The sequence below is a fragment of the Chiloscyllium plagiosum genome, chromosome 6 (assembly GCF_004010195.1).
Source record: "Chiloscyllium plagiosum isolate BGI_BamShark_2017 chromosome 6, ASM401019v2, whole genome shotgun sequence".
Classification (NCBI taxonomy): domain Eukaryota; kingdom Metazoa; phylum Chordata; class Chondrichthyes; order Orectolobiformes; family Hemiscylliidae; genus Chiloscyllium; species Chiloscyllium plagiosum.
Window position 1 is genome coordinate 10,130,597 of NC_057715.1, and position 14,192 is coordinate 10,144,788.

At 40.5% G+C, this 14,192-nt stretch overlaps 2 protein-coding genes across 3 annotated transcripts in view; both read left to right on the top strand.

Annotated features, from left to right (window-relative positions):
- Positions 1-6,245, top strand: part of abhd13 (abhydrolase domain containing 13) — a 33,704-nt gene extending 27,459 nt beyond the window's left edge. The window contains exons 1-2 of one of the 2 annotated variants that reach the window (XM_043691189.1): positions 2,652-2,671; positions 2,873-6,245. In XM_043691189.1, the coding sequence (XP_043547124.1) occupies positions 2,916-3,926 (1,011 nt within the window). In that variant the 5' untranslated portion in view covers positions 2,652-2,671; positions 2,873-2,915 and the 3' untranslated portion in view covers positions 3,927-6,245. Of the gene's footprint in view, positions 1-2,651; positions 2,672-2,872 lie in introns of those variants that run through there. The other variant, XM_043691188.1, reaches the window with a different exon arrangement.
- Positions 6,246-7,466: 1,221 nt separating this feature from the next.
- The window catches only part of LOC122551031 (tumor necrosis factor ligand superfamily member 13B-like), a 48,839-nt gene continuing 42,113 nt past the window's right edge, over positions 7,467-14,192 (top strand). The window contains exon 1 of the mRNA XM_043692674.1: positions 7,467-7,526. Coding sequence (XP_043548609.1) covers positions 7,467-7,526 — 60 coding nt within the window. The remainder of the gene's footprint in view (positions 7,527-14,192) is intronic.

Genomic DNA, 14,192 nt, shown 5'->3' on the forward strand with positions numbered 1-14,192 from the left:
CCTCTCCGTCCCCCTCCGCCCTCGCTCGTTCCCCCCCCTCCGTTTTCCTCTCTTTCCCTGCCTCTTTCCTCTCTCTGTTTATCTTCTAAATCCATTTTCCTCGATTGTAATTTAAGTTTTTCCAGCTCTACTGCACTTATCTGATTCTCTGATACACCTAAGTGTTTGAGTAACTTTTGTCCTTAGTTAAACACAAATCTAACGTATTTGCTAATTCGAAAATTATGGCCTTTTTCTTTTCTTCTAAACTTTCTTGGCAAATTTGAGAATCATCTTCAAATCCCAGAACCTCTTCAGCCATTTCAAGAGCCATTTCTCACTTATAATTATTCAACCACAAGTTACCGAAACTAAACAAATTGTCTTATCTACGTTTTGTGTAAAGATCTAGGGCTCTAACATTCAAGTGTTTAAATCTGCTGGAATTTTTTGTACCCCCAAATCTGTCTGAACCAGTTCAAATCATGGACCTGAACCCCCAAACTGCTATGACACTGGGCAAACCCTCCTGCTTAATTTAAACCAGCAACACAGAAAAGATTTATCCCAAGCAGTAATCTTTAAAAATTCGAGTGGCCAGGAACTATTTAAAGTAAAAATTAACAACTTTAATTATGCTCTGCTACACTTGAAGAAATAGCTAACAACTATTTCCAATTCCTTACTCTAACCTATCTGTTACCTTCCTTTCTGTAATACTAGTCCGATAAAACTCTCAATTAAGATTTACAAGATTAGATTAGATTAGATTAGATTACAGTGTGGAAACAGGCCCTTCGGCCCAACAAGTCCACACCGACCCGCCGAAGCGAAACCCACCCATACCCCTACATTTACCCCTTACCTAACACTACGGGCAATTTATTATGGCCAGTTCACCTGACCCTGCACATCTTTGGATGATGGGAGGAAACCGGAGCACCCGGAGGAAACCCACGCAGACACGGGGAGAACGTGCAAACTCCACACAGTCAGTCGCCTTAGGCGGGAATTGAACCCAGGTCTCTGGCGCTGTGAGGCAGCAGTGCTAACCACTGTGCCACCGTGCCGCCCAAAGACAAGACTTTTTACCTCAAAACCAGGCAGCTTTCGGTTCTTCTATTTGGATCTTCCTGTGTCGTCTTTTCTTCTTAGAGATTCTCCTTCACAGGTTACTGATCGAGAAAGGTACTTTTAAGAGAGCTATTTTTCAGGCAGTTTTTTATATGCTGGGGCTTGGCAGGTCTCCTCCAACTGTTCAATATTTCCCCGGTCTTATACCCCAGTGCATCGGATTGTGTCGTTGGCTTTTAAGATTGTCAATATACTCAATTCAAACTTGATTGGAATTTGGTATTTTTCTGGATATAATTTAAACTGATTGATCAAATTTGAATCTGTTCTTTGTCGTTTCCAGGCAACCAGCTACTCCAGTAGCTGGAGCACATGTTATATTGTGTCTTATTGAGAACATTTGGTGCTGTCACTGCTAGGTATTAACACTCTTAAAAGGTATAGTTAACCCACAACTTTGTAACACAATGATGGCATTTATTTTGAGGGGGCTTGAATATAAAAGCAGGGACTTAGTTGAGGCTCTATAAGGCTCTGGTCATACCACATTTGGACTATTGTCTGCAGTTTTGGGGCCCTATATTTCAGGAAGGATGTACTGTCCTTGGAGCATGTTCAGGGGAGGTTTATGTGAATAGCCCCAAGAATGAAAAGCATTTGAAGACTCTAGGTCTATACTTGATGTAGTTGAAATGGATGAGGGTGCATCTAATTGAAACATACAGAATATTGAATGGCCTGGACAGAGTAGATGTTGGGAAGATGTTTCCATTGATAGGAGAGACTAGGACCCAAGGGCACAGCCTCAGTATAAAGGGAAGATCTTTTCGAATGGAGATAAGGAGAAACTTCTTCAGTCAGAGAGTGGTGAATCTATGGAATTCATTGCTACAGAAAGCTGTGGAGCCCAGGCCATTGAAAATATTTAAGACTGAGGGTCAAGGGTTATAGGGAGAAAATGAGAGAAGGGGGTTGAGAAACATACCAGCTGTGATTGAGTCTGCTGTGCCATTCAATGGGCTGAATGGCCAAATTTCTGCTCCTGTTTCTTATAGTTATATGGACTAAGTGGCATTGCCTCATTTGTGCAAAAATCCTGCAAAATATTGTGTTTTGTTAAATCCAGCCAATTAATACTTTGAAATTAAAGGCAATACTTGTGCTATGTATTAAAAAAACAAAAGTTTAAGCATGAGTAGAAATGGGAAGAAGTTGCTACATGGAACATATTGCACACGCTTTCTTCTTACTCTGTTCTTTATTGGGTCTAATTTAAACTTTCTCATGACCTAAAGTTGTCAATATAGTGCATTTGCTGTTGAAACATTGGAGCACTGATGTAGCAATATGGAGTTGCCTTTGTTTTCAAGTCTATTTGCTAAATTTAGCCCTCGGAAGGTGTAACATCCTGGATGGTGATACTTCCTGATTTACTAGCTAGATTTACTAGATTACTTCCAGTGTGGAAACAGGCCCTGATGTTATATCATTTATCTGATGCGTACTTACTTGAGCTTTCCTTTATTTTTCAGACTTGAAAATGTGTTTGTCCTTCATTTCAAGCTGGTAATCCATACAAGTTGATGTAACAGCAACATTTTTTGAAATAAACTCAAAGATTAATGATGTATGCTTGTTAATGAGCTTGGTGCTTTGGTTATTATTGAACAAAAAAATGTTTAGGCTTCATTTTGCAACATCCTCTGCTTTTTGAGTAGTATTATCAAATTTTACCAGCTATAATTTCATTGTATCACGTTCTGATTTATTGGAAGGATAATTGTGTGAATTGTCTGACTCATCTTTTTTTTATTTACAGAACCAATATACATAGAAGGCGAGTGCCTCTGAAAGAAACCATAATGGAAAAAACGTGGAAGTCATGGACATATGTCAGGAGGTGGCTGATTGCTTTGATTTCATGGTCTTGGAGTTTATGCCGGATTTCTCTGCTAGCTTTGATTTTAACCTTCCATCTATATGGAGGGATCCTTTTGCTTGTCTTGATATTTGCATCAGTGGCAGGCATTTTGTACAAGTTCCAAGATGTACTCCTCTACTTCCCAGAGCAACCACCCTCCTCACGTTTGTACATTCCCATACCTACTGGGATCCCACATGAGAACCTCTTTGTTAAAACCAAGGATGGAGTTCGACTCAATTTGATTCTGTTGAGGTACACTGGAGATAATGCATCATATTCACCAACCATAATTTATTTCCATGGAAATGCAGGTAATATTGGTCATAGGATCCAAAATGCTCTGTTGATGATGGTGAATCTGAAAGTTAATGTATTACTTGTAGATTATAGAGGATATGGCAGGAGTGATGGGGAACCGAGTGAAAACGGCCTTTACTTGGATTCAGAGGCTGTATTGGACTATGTCATGACGCGACCAGATCTTGATAAAACAAAAATAATCTTATTTGGTCGCTCGTTGGGTGGAGCAGTGGCTATTCATCTAGCCTCCGAGAACCCACATCGTATTTTTGCCATAGTTGTTGAGAACACATTCCTCAGTATCCCACATATGGCCAGCACTTTGTTCTCCTTCTTTCCCATGAGATATCTACCACTCTGGTGCTACAAGAACAAATTTCTGTCCTATAACAAGATTGCACAGTGCAGAATGCCTTCTCTTTTAATTTCTGGATTGTCAGACCAGTTAATTCCACCAGTTATGATGAAGCAACTTTGTGAACTGTCTACATCACGGACTAAAAGATTAGTAATATTTCCAGATGGAACTCACAATGACACTTGGCAGTGCCAGGGCTACTTTGCTGCTCTTGAACAATTCATCAAAGAGTTATTAAAAAGCAGTTCACATGAGGAAATAAAAACCACATCTAATGTAACAATAATATAACTTCTGTATTCTTATGTAACTTTTAAATCTGTAAGCAAGTGAAAGACGAGCATTGAGTTGCAAAGTCCTTATTTGCTATCTTATCACCAATTGTTGAACATTTTTACCTGTTTTATTGCATGGGAAAAAAGTATACTATATTTCATAAAGAGCTTTGGTGATCTGATCAGCTGAGTTCAATATTGTAAAGTAAAATTTATTTCTTTTGTGTGTGCAGTGTATGTGATTAATTTAACAATATCTCCTCCTGAATCCACATTTTATTTAAATTTTCTATGTACGAGTTGAATGTTGCAATTAAGTCCCATTACATGCGACAGAATTGTCAGTATAGCACACACATTGTAGTTTTCAGTTTTCGAAAATAATTGCATGTAGACTACAAGCTGTAAACTTCAGGCCAGTTTATCTTGATCATTCATAGAATAACTTCATTTCAGGGCATTACTTTGATAAAATAAATTATGAATTATTATAAAATATTGAAAAATTATAGAATTGATTATGCGTTTTGAAATGTTATTTTTCATCAACTGTGTTGCTGATTTTGTTTTTCTTTATGATTGGCATATGTTCCAGATCCTATGCTTTAGACCTCATTTAAAATCTGGCATTTGGAACTGTTGTTAAATTTAACTACCTAATGTGAATAGTTTGAAAAGTTAATTTCTCTCTAACTTTTGAGTAGGCTAAATTGGTATGGATTCTTCTGGAACTAAATTGACAGACAACTGATACAGTTTAAAAAAAACATGACTAGTGAGATGCACAATGATGCATAAATTATAAGTTGATAGCAAAAAGACATTTTCTGTGTATTTGTTCTTATAAGATTTGTTCACTGTGTTAGACTTAGATGCAGACTTAATTGATATGCTTTTAAGCCATGTGTTTGTTTTAGCTTTGGATTAGTTCTGCCATTCACAATATAAAGTGTCATTTTTCCCCTTGTTTCTGATTCCACACATTTGCTGTTTTTTTTTATCAGCTACTCATTTCCTTCACCAAGATCCTACAATGGCCACAAAGGGCTTCATTACACAGAACCAAAGTACTAAGTACTGTACTATTTTTATACATTTAAAGCTTCATTGAAACACTCAACCTTCTAAGAGATTAAATCCAGGAATTCTTGTTCAAAACTGCTATTCCACACAGCATCTGTGAAAAAATAGTATTATACAGCCAAATTGTGTGTTTTTAAATATATTACATCTGGAAATTTACAAAAACAGGATGAAATCTTTCTTCTATTTTGTGTACCAATTCCAGTGAAATGATGTTCACTTGTGCAAAAATCTTGTAACGTGCAGAGTTTCTTGTCTTTTAAAAAAAAATGCAAGTGAGAATTTCAGTCACAGCTTTGATAACACATGAACATTTAATTGTCAAGATTTCTCTGTTTTAAAGGGTGAGCTTTTTGATGCTGCTGTTATCAAATAAAGACTTTGACCCTTACTTGCATCCTACTCTGGGTAAAGTATGTCTAAGTCAAATGCATAATAAGCAAGCGTAAGTTGCGAAAAACTTTCCTGTTGACGAAAGTCTTTTGGAATGTGCTTTTGGTGCTGTCTAGTGAGAAACAAGGCATGTCTTTGCATTCATTTCTATTGTGATAACTGTTTAAAATGTACATTGTCTGTTTTTACATCTATATCTGTGTAACTAATGGCCATCAACCTCTGAATGATGTGAATTAGAAAACCTTATGAGATACAACATTTTTACTGTCGATCAGAAGTTTAACCTGCATCGTGCAATAATGTCCTTCAACTTCTGATCAGTTTAAAAAGTGTTATGATCAGTGAAGAAAAGTGATTTGAAGCCATTTCTCTGACTTGTAATGGCTATTTTCATTAAACACAGTTCAAAGGGCATCAACGAAGTTTCAGTCAGTTACTACTGTATTGCTAAACTTAAATAATTTATCATTAGTACATGCAATGCAGGATACAAAATATGACTTACTTGAAAATTTCAGAATGGTTCTTCTAGTTCTGCAGAAGTATTTTTGTCCCAATAATAAATGTTTCTCAACTGATGCTCATAACTGTTCTCAAGCTTTCAGCTGGCCTGGTTTTTCATTCATATTTCTTTATCTCAGTTCTGCCAAGACACATTTCTCTATAAAAGTGCACAAAAAGTTGTTGATCATGGCAATAACATCTTTAGTGTAGTGAAGAACCAAAAGAAATGGATTATTTGTGAAGTTTAGCAAAGCTTGAAACCCATGCTTTTACCTGCCTAATTCTTGGCACGGTCTGTATTACAAAAGTTTCTGATCCTGTACATTCATTAATAAACCTTTTTGTCTTTGCATTTTAGTCTTATGTTATTGTGTTGCTTACAGCAGTTTTATGAGAACTGTTTTTGTTATTTCCCATCCTTAATTCCTCTTGAGGATAGTGGTGTGCTGCCTGCTTGAACTTATTGTGGCCATTGGATTGTAGGGGCACTCAAAGTGCTTTTAGGAAGGGAATTCCTGGATTTTTGACCTAGTGCCAGCAAAAGAATATCAATATAATTCCAAGTCAGAATGGGGTGTGACTTGCTGGTGCTGCAGCTCCTGTACATCAGCTGCCTCTGTGGTAAAGATTGTTGGTTTGGAAGATTCTGTCAAAGGAGCAGTGATGAATACAACTTTGCATCTTGTGGATGGCTATGGACTGTTGCCAGCATCAGTAGTGAGGGCAGTGCATGTTAAAGGCAATGGAGTTGAGTGGGCTGCATGAGTAATTAGATTACCTACAGTGTGGAAGCAGGCCCTTCAGCCCAACAAGTCCATACTGACCCTCCGAAGTGTAACCCACCCAGACTCCTTTCCCTCTGACTACTGTACCTAATGCTATGAGCAGTTTAACATGGCCAATTCACTTGACCTGCACACCTTTGGACTGTAGGAGGAAACCAGAGCACCTAGAGGAAACCCATGCAGGCACAGGGAGAATGTGCAAACTCCGCACAGGCAGTTGCCTGAGGCTGGAATCAAACCCGAGTCCCTGGCGCTGTGAGGCAGCAGTGCTAACCACTGAGCCACCGTGCCATCCCATGTTTTTGAGTGGGAATGTTCCACCATATGCTTTACTTGTCCCTTGCAGATGTTGCACAGATACTGGGGAAAACAGGGCATCAATACTTGCCCCAGAATTCCTCGTCTGAGATCAATTCTGTAGCTACAGCATTATCTTCATGTTGAGCTTTGCCATTTGTGTGCTAATTAGGGCTGAAAGGTTTACTTTTGTATGAGAAGTGTGCTAGTGTATACTTGGACAAAGAGGATTTTAGAACTCAACAAACTTGCATTCATCATTTTCATAATGCTGTTAAAAGTACTTGCCTGAATATGTATGTTGTGGCTGTTTAAAAATCTTTCTTATGGTATGTTACCAGGATCAAAAAATGTCCAAATCTTGTCTATGAAATCGTTGACCTAGCCTAATAACTAACTAACTTCACTGTGAAACAACCTCAAAACATTTTTTCCTGTTAAATGTAAGAACTTTAATTGTAATTGAGTTCTGAAAGAGATAGCTGACGAGAATGGAGGGTCAGCAATCACTGGAGACAGGGCGCACGCCAAAGGATTGGAAAATGCCTAATGTAATGCCCCTGTTTTTAAGGAGGGGGGAGAAAAAGACAGGAAACTGTAGTTTGGTTAGCCTGTCATTATTAAGGTTTTACAGTCTGTTATTAAGAGTGAAATTACAGAGTACTTGGAAATGTGTGCTAAAATAGGGCTGAGTCAAGGGGAGTTGAAACTTTATTGCTGGAACAGCACAGCAGGTCAGGCAGCATCCAGAGAACAGGAGATTCGACGTTTCGGGCACAGGCCCTTCTTCAGGAATGAGCAGAGAGTGTTCAGCAGGAGAAGATAAAAGGTAGGGAGGAGGGACTTGGAGGAGGGGCGTTGGAAATGTGATAGGTGGAAAGAGGTCAAGGTGAGGGTGATAGGTCGGAGTAGGGTGGAGGCGGAGAGGTCAAGAAGAAGACTGCAGGTCAGGAAGGCGGTGCTGGGCTGGAGGGATTCGGCTGAGACAAGGTGGGGGGAGGGGGGATGAAGAAACTGGTGAAGTCCAAGTTCATCCCCTGTGGTTGGAGGGTTCCCAGTCGGAAGATAAGACGCTCCTCCTCCGACCGTCGGGTTGTTGTGGTTTGGCGGTGGATGAGTCCAATGACCTGCATATCCTCGGTGGAGTGGGAGGGGGAGTTGAGATGCTGTGCTACAGGTTGGTTGGGTTGGTTCGTCCGGGTGGCCCAGAGTTGCTCTCTGAATCGCTCCGCAAGTAGGCGGCCTGTCTCCCCAATATAGAGGAGGCCACACCGGCTGCAGTAGATGATGTGGGTGGAGGTGCAGGTGAATCTGTGGCGGATATGGAATTTTCCTTTGGGGCCTTGGAGAGAAGTGAGGGGGGAGGTGTGGGCGCAAGTGTTGCACCTCCTGCGGTTGCAAGGGAAGGTGTCGGGAGTGGTGGTTGGGTCGGTGGGGGGTGTGGATCTGACAAGGGAGTCGCGGAGGGAGTGGTCTCTACGGAAAGCTGATAGGGGTGGGGAGGGAAATATATCCTTGGTGCTGGGGTCTGTTTGGAGGTGGCGGAAGTGACGGCGGATGATGCGCTGTACATGGAGATTGGTGGGGTGGTAGGTGAGGACCAGTGGGGTTCTGTCCTGGTGGCGGTTGGAGGGGCGGGGCTCAAGGGCGGAGGAGCGGGAAGTGGAGGAGATGCGGTGGAGGGCACCGTCGACCATGTCGGGGGGGAAATTGCGGTCCTTGAAGAAGGAGGCCATCTGTGTTGTACGTATTTTGAACTGGTCCTCCTGGGAGCAGATGCGGCGGAGACGAAGGAATTGGGAGAATGGGATGGCGTTTTTACAGGGGGCAGGATGGGAGGAGGTGTAGTCCAGGTAGCTGTGGGAGTCGGTTGGTTTGTAGTAGAAAGGGGAGGTCATGCCTGATATCTGTTAGAGTTCTTTGAGAAGCCAACCAGCAGGTTAGGCAATTTATTTGAATTTCCAGAAAACTACTGACAAGGTGCAGCATAGGAAGCTGCTAAATAAGATAAGAGCCCATGTTGTAGGGCAAGGTACTGGCATGGATAGAGGATTGGCAGAAAGCAAACTTTTTCAGGATGGCACCTAGTGTTTAGTAGTTCTGCAGAGTCCATGTTAGAACCACAACTACTCACGTTTTACCTTAATAATCTGGACAAAGGAACTGATGGCATTGATGCTAAGTTTGCAGACGATATGATAGATGAGGGGGCAGCTCGTGTTGAGGAAGTAGGGAGGCTGCAGAAGGACTTGGGAAGACTAAGAGAGTGGGACAATTTTCTAAATAGGGTAAGGTTTCAGAAATCTTTCGGGTGTAGGTTTGCTCGCTGAGCTGTAGGTTTGATATCTAGACGTTTCACTACCTGGCTAGGTAACATCGTCAGTGGCGACCTCCAAGTGAAGCGAAGCTGTTGGCTCCTGCTTTCTATTTATATGTTTGTCCTGAATGGGGTTCCTGGGGTTTGTGGTGATGTCCATCAATCTGAGCTACAAACCTTTCAGAAATCTGAAGTACAAATGGAGTTGGGAGTCCTCGTTCAGGATTCTCAAGATTCTGTTGGCAGTTGGGAAGGCAAATGCAAGGTTAGCATTCATCTCAAGGGCTAGAAAACGAGAGCAGAGACGTACTGGTGAAGCTGTGTAAGGTCCTGGTCAGACTGCATTTGGAATATAGAGTGGTTTTGGGCCCACTGTCAAAGGAAGGATATGCTGTCCTTGGAAGAGGTCCAGAGGAGGGTTACAAGAATGATCCCAGGAAGAGCTTGTCATATAAGGAGGGATTGAGGACTCTGGGACTGTACTCAATGGAATTTAGAAGGATGGGTTGAGGTGGGGGGGGGGGAATCTAATTGAAACTTACAGAATATTAAGAGACCTGAATGGAGTGGACCCTGAGAAGATATTTCCACTGGTACGAGAGACTAGGATGCAAAGGCACAGTCTGAATGAAGGGGTGACCCTTTAGAATTGAGATGAGGAGTAATGTCTTCAGCCAGAAGGTGGTGAATCTGTGGAACTTATTGCCACAGCAGCCTGTGTAGGCCAAGTCATTGAGTGTCTTTAAGACAGAGATAGCTTCTTGATTGGTAAAGGGGTCAAGGCTTATGCAAAAAAGGCAGGAGAATGGTGTCGAGAAACGTATCAGTCGTAATTGAATGGTAGAGCGACTCGATTGGCCTAATTCTCCAATGGTCTAATAATTTTGATAAATTTGTGCACAGCTGCAAGAAGCATCAATAAAAATAGTTATCTAATCAAGGAAGCAAAAGCTCCAAAATTAGTTGGTGTTTTTGTTATTGCAGTAGCTTACTGACTTTGACCTTTGAATTGGAATTAAGTTCGCGTGATCATGAAATTCATAGTGAAGAACCTGCTGTTTCTGAGCAGGATCTTAGCTTGCAAAACCAAAGCTGGTAAACAAGATTCTCACAGGGCATTGCAATAAAAGTTGTCTCACCCCCTTTTGGCATTAAGACAAGTATTAAAACAAAGCAGCTCAGTGACAGTTTTCAATTCCTTTACTTGCGAGTTAATTCCAAGTAATAGAGTAGTTAAGACTTTGACATATTTCTATATTAATACTAATACTAACTCCTCATCTATTAATCAAGATTTATGATACAATAATGCCCAATCATCCGTTGTTTTCAAGCGTTACGAATAATGACAATAATAGACATTTTTAAATAGGCTCCATTAGTATCTCGATCTTTCTTCCTGCTCTTACTGGATTTAATTTTTTGTTCCAAGCAAAGACCTAGGGGCTAAGTTTCTTTTGGCTCTGGGCTGATGCAACTTCTGCCCATCCAACATCACTAATTCCCATGTAATTTCCCTACATCATGTTGTCAAATTCCACACATTCTTACCTCACTGGCTTACATTGCTCACCTTCATGTTATTTAGTAGAACCAAGGTGAGCTTTTTCTGTATGTTTCTGGCCCTTTTAAAGTTCCATCCTGCCATGCCAGGAACACTGATGTTAGAAATGTCATTGAGCAAGTGGCAGGAAATGTGTTACATACAAATTTTTCCATAATTTGGGTACATGTATGAAAGGCATCCATACCATTTTCTTTTCCCATTCTATAATTCCATTGGAGAGCTGGTGTGCTCTAATTTAAACCACTTTCCGTAAACAATTGTGTGATCATCTTCAAAAGGAGCACAAATGTATTTTTAGAATGAGTACGGGCAAGTTCCAAAATTATCAAATTCTCAAAATTCGTGGGTGGGGTGGGAAGTCATAATTATGTACCAACATTACACACAAAGAGCACAAAGTAGGACTTTAAACCCCTCAAGCCTGCTGCGCGATGTCATAAGATTGTGGTTTATCTGACTGCCTGCAAAACCCAGTGCTGTCTCTTATCGCGATGGTAGTATTCCTATTTATGATCCAGGAGGCTTCAGTTCAAGACCCACCTGCTCTAGCGCTGTGTAATAATAGGCTATTTAGAAAATACCTCTGCCTTAAAAATACTTAACAGTCTTTCCACTGCTTTTTCAGGAAGAGTTCCAACTCACGACCACTTGAGGGAGGAAAAAAAATTATTTTGATTTTCTTTAAATAGGTGAACCTGAGTTTTTAAACTGTGCCCCTAGTTCTAGATTCTCCACAAATATCCTGTCAAGCCCCTTCATAATCATATGGTTCAATCAAGATGCCTCTTAGTCTGCTAAAATTCACTGGATACAAACCTAGCCTAATCAATCTTTGCTTTAAAATGCTTGTTGCTTCAGAGTATTATCCTGATAAGCCTTCTCTCTCAACTGCCTCCAATGTATTTACATCTTTCCTTAAAAGAGATAATAAGTACTCTGCACTCTTTAGACCTAGTCTCCCCAGTGCCCTCTATAAACGAAATATAATTCTTTTATATTTGTGTCGATGTGAGTGGATCTAGGACCAGAGGGCATAATCCCAGTTTTGGGATGCTAATTCGGGCAGAAATGAGGAATTTCTTTTTCATTTATTCACTGGATGAGTGCGTTGCTAGCTAGGCTAACATCTAATTGCCTGCATGACAATTACGAGTCAACTGCGTTGCTAGAATTCTGAAATCACTGGTAGGCCTGACCAGATAAGGATGGCAGTTTCCTTCCTCTGATCGAGTCCATACTGATCCTCTGAAGAACATCTCACCCCAGCATACCCTATCCTTATAACCCTGCATTTTCCATGACTAATCCACCAAGCCTGCATATTCCTGGACACTATGCGCAATTTAGTATGGCCAATCTACCCAACCTGCACTGTGGGTGGAAATTGAAGCACCAGGCAGGCGCAGGAAGAACATGCAAACTTCACACAGTCACCCGAGGGCAGTATTAAACCGGGGTCCCTGATGCTGCAATGATGGGCATGAGAAAACCAGATTCCACAGGTGCACACTTTTTTCCCCTGACAATTAACAATGGATTCCTGGTCATCATTAGACTCTTAATTCCAGCCTTTTGTAAAAATAAGTCATCTCGTCATCAGCTTTGGTGGGATTCAAACCCAAGTCCCCAGAACATTATGTCGGTCTCTGGATTAAAACCCCATTGATAATACCACTAGGCTGTTGCCTCCCCTTCTGTCATCCAGCAGTGAAGCTGTGGAGTTCTTTACCGCACAGCCCCATGGATTCTGGGTTGTTAAATAGATTTAAAGGTAGAGATTGACAAATTTTTAATCAATAATCAAGGATTTTCAGAAAAAGGCAGGAAAGTGAAGATGAGGATTATAAGACCAGCCATGATCTTGTTGAATGGCAGAGTAGAGTGAATGGGACAAATGGCTTACTTCTGCTCCTACATGTTGTGATCGTAATGGTATTTTGATTCCCTTGCAATAAATCTTAACATTGCATTTCCTTTCCTAGTTACTTACGTGAGGGTGCAGAAATTCCTCTATCTCAGAGCTCTGCAATATCTCGCCATTTCAATCTTATGTTTTTATTCTTCCCACTAAAATGGACTGTTTCACATTTTCCTACTGTACTGCATTTTCCAAGCTTTGTCCATTCACTTAATCTGCCTTGTAGTCTCATGTATACTTCATAACTTATCTTCCTACCAATCTTTGTGTCATCAGTAAATTTGGCACCCATCTTTAATTGCTTCATTCACATCATTTACATAAATTGAAAATAGTTGCGGCACCATATTACTTGTGACATGTTGACAACTTGTAAAAGGCCTGTTTCTGCCTACTCTCTGGCTGACTTAACAAGAAACACTTTTCTGTTCATGGAAATATGGTAACCCCTGCACCATATTTGATTTTTCGCATTGATTTTCATATGACACTTAATAAATTCATTCTGGAAAGCCAAGTGCTATACATCATCTGGTTTTGCTTTATCCAAAGCACACATCACTTGCTCAAAGAGCTTCAACAGATTGGCTCAACATTATTTCCCTTTCACTAAATCATGCTGTTTCTGTATGATTATCTTGAACCTGTATAAATGCTATAATTAATTTAATAATATCTTCTAATATTTTTCTGACATTTGAAACTAGTTGACCAGTAGAGATGACATGTTGCCTCACAGCATCAGGGACTCTGGTTTAATACCACCCTTGGGTGACTGTGTGAAGTTTGCATGTTCTTCCTGCGTCTGCCTGTGTTTCTGCCAGGTGCTTCAGTTTCGACCCACAGTCCAAAGATGTGCATGTTAGATGGATTGGCCATACTAAATTGTGTATAGTATCCAGCGATATGCAGCTTGGTGGATTAGCCATGGAAAATGCTGTGTTATAAGGATAGGGTAGGCTTGGGTGAGATGCTCTTCAGAGGATCAGTGTGGACTCAATGGCCTGTTTCCACACTGTAGGGATTCTATGAGTTTTCTGCTCTCTATCTCCCTTTTTGAATGAAAAAGTTACATTTGCTATCTTCCAATGTAATGGAACCATTGCTGAATCAAGGGAGTTTTTTTGAAAAATTGAAACAATACATCTCAGTTGTCACTTCTTTTAAGTCACTCGATGTAGTTCATTAGGAACTGGGTGTGTGTCAGTACATATCTTTCAAAATTCACTCAATACCACTTCTCTGTTGATTGTATATTTTTTCTGAGTTCCTTCATTACTGCTATTTATAGCTGCTTCTGGATTGTTGTTTATATCCTTTTAAAGTGAATACTTATCCAAAATACCTATTCAATTGAACTGGCCATCTCTTTTTAATTTCCATTATCAATTCTCCAGATTGATTTTCTGTTGGAC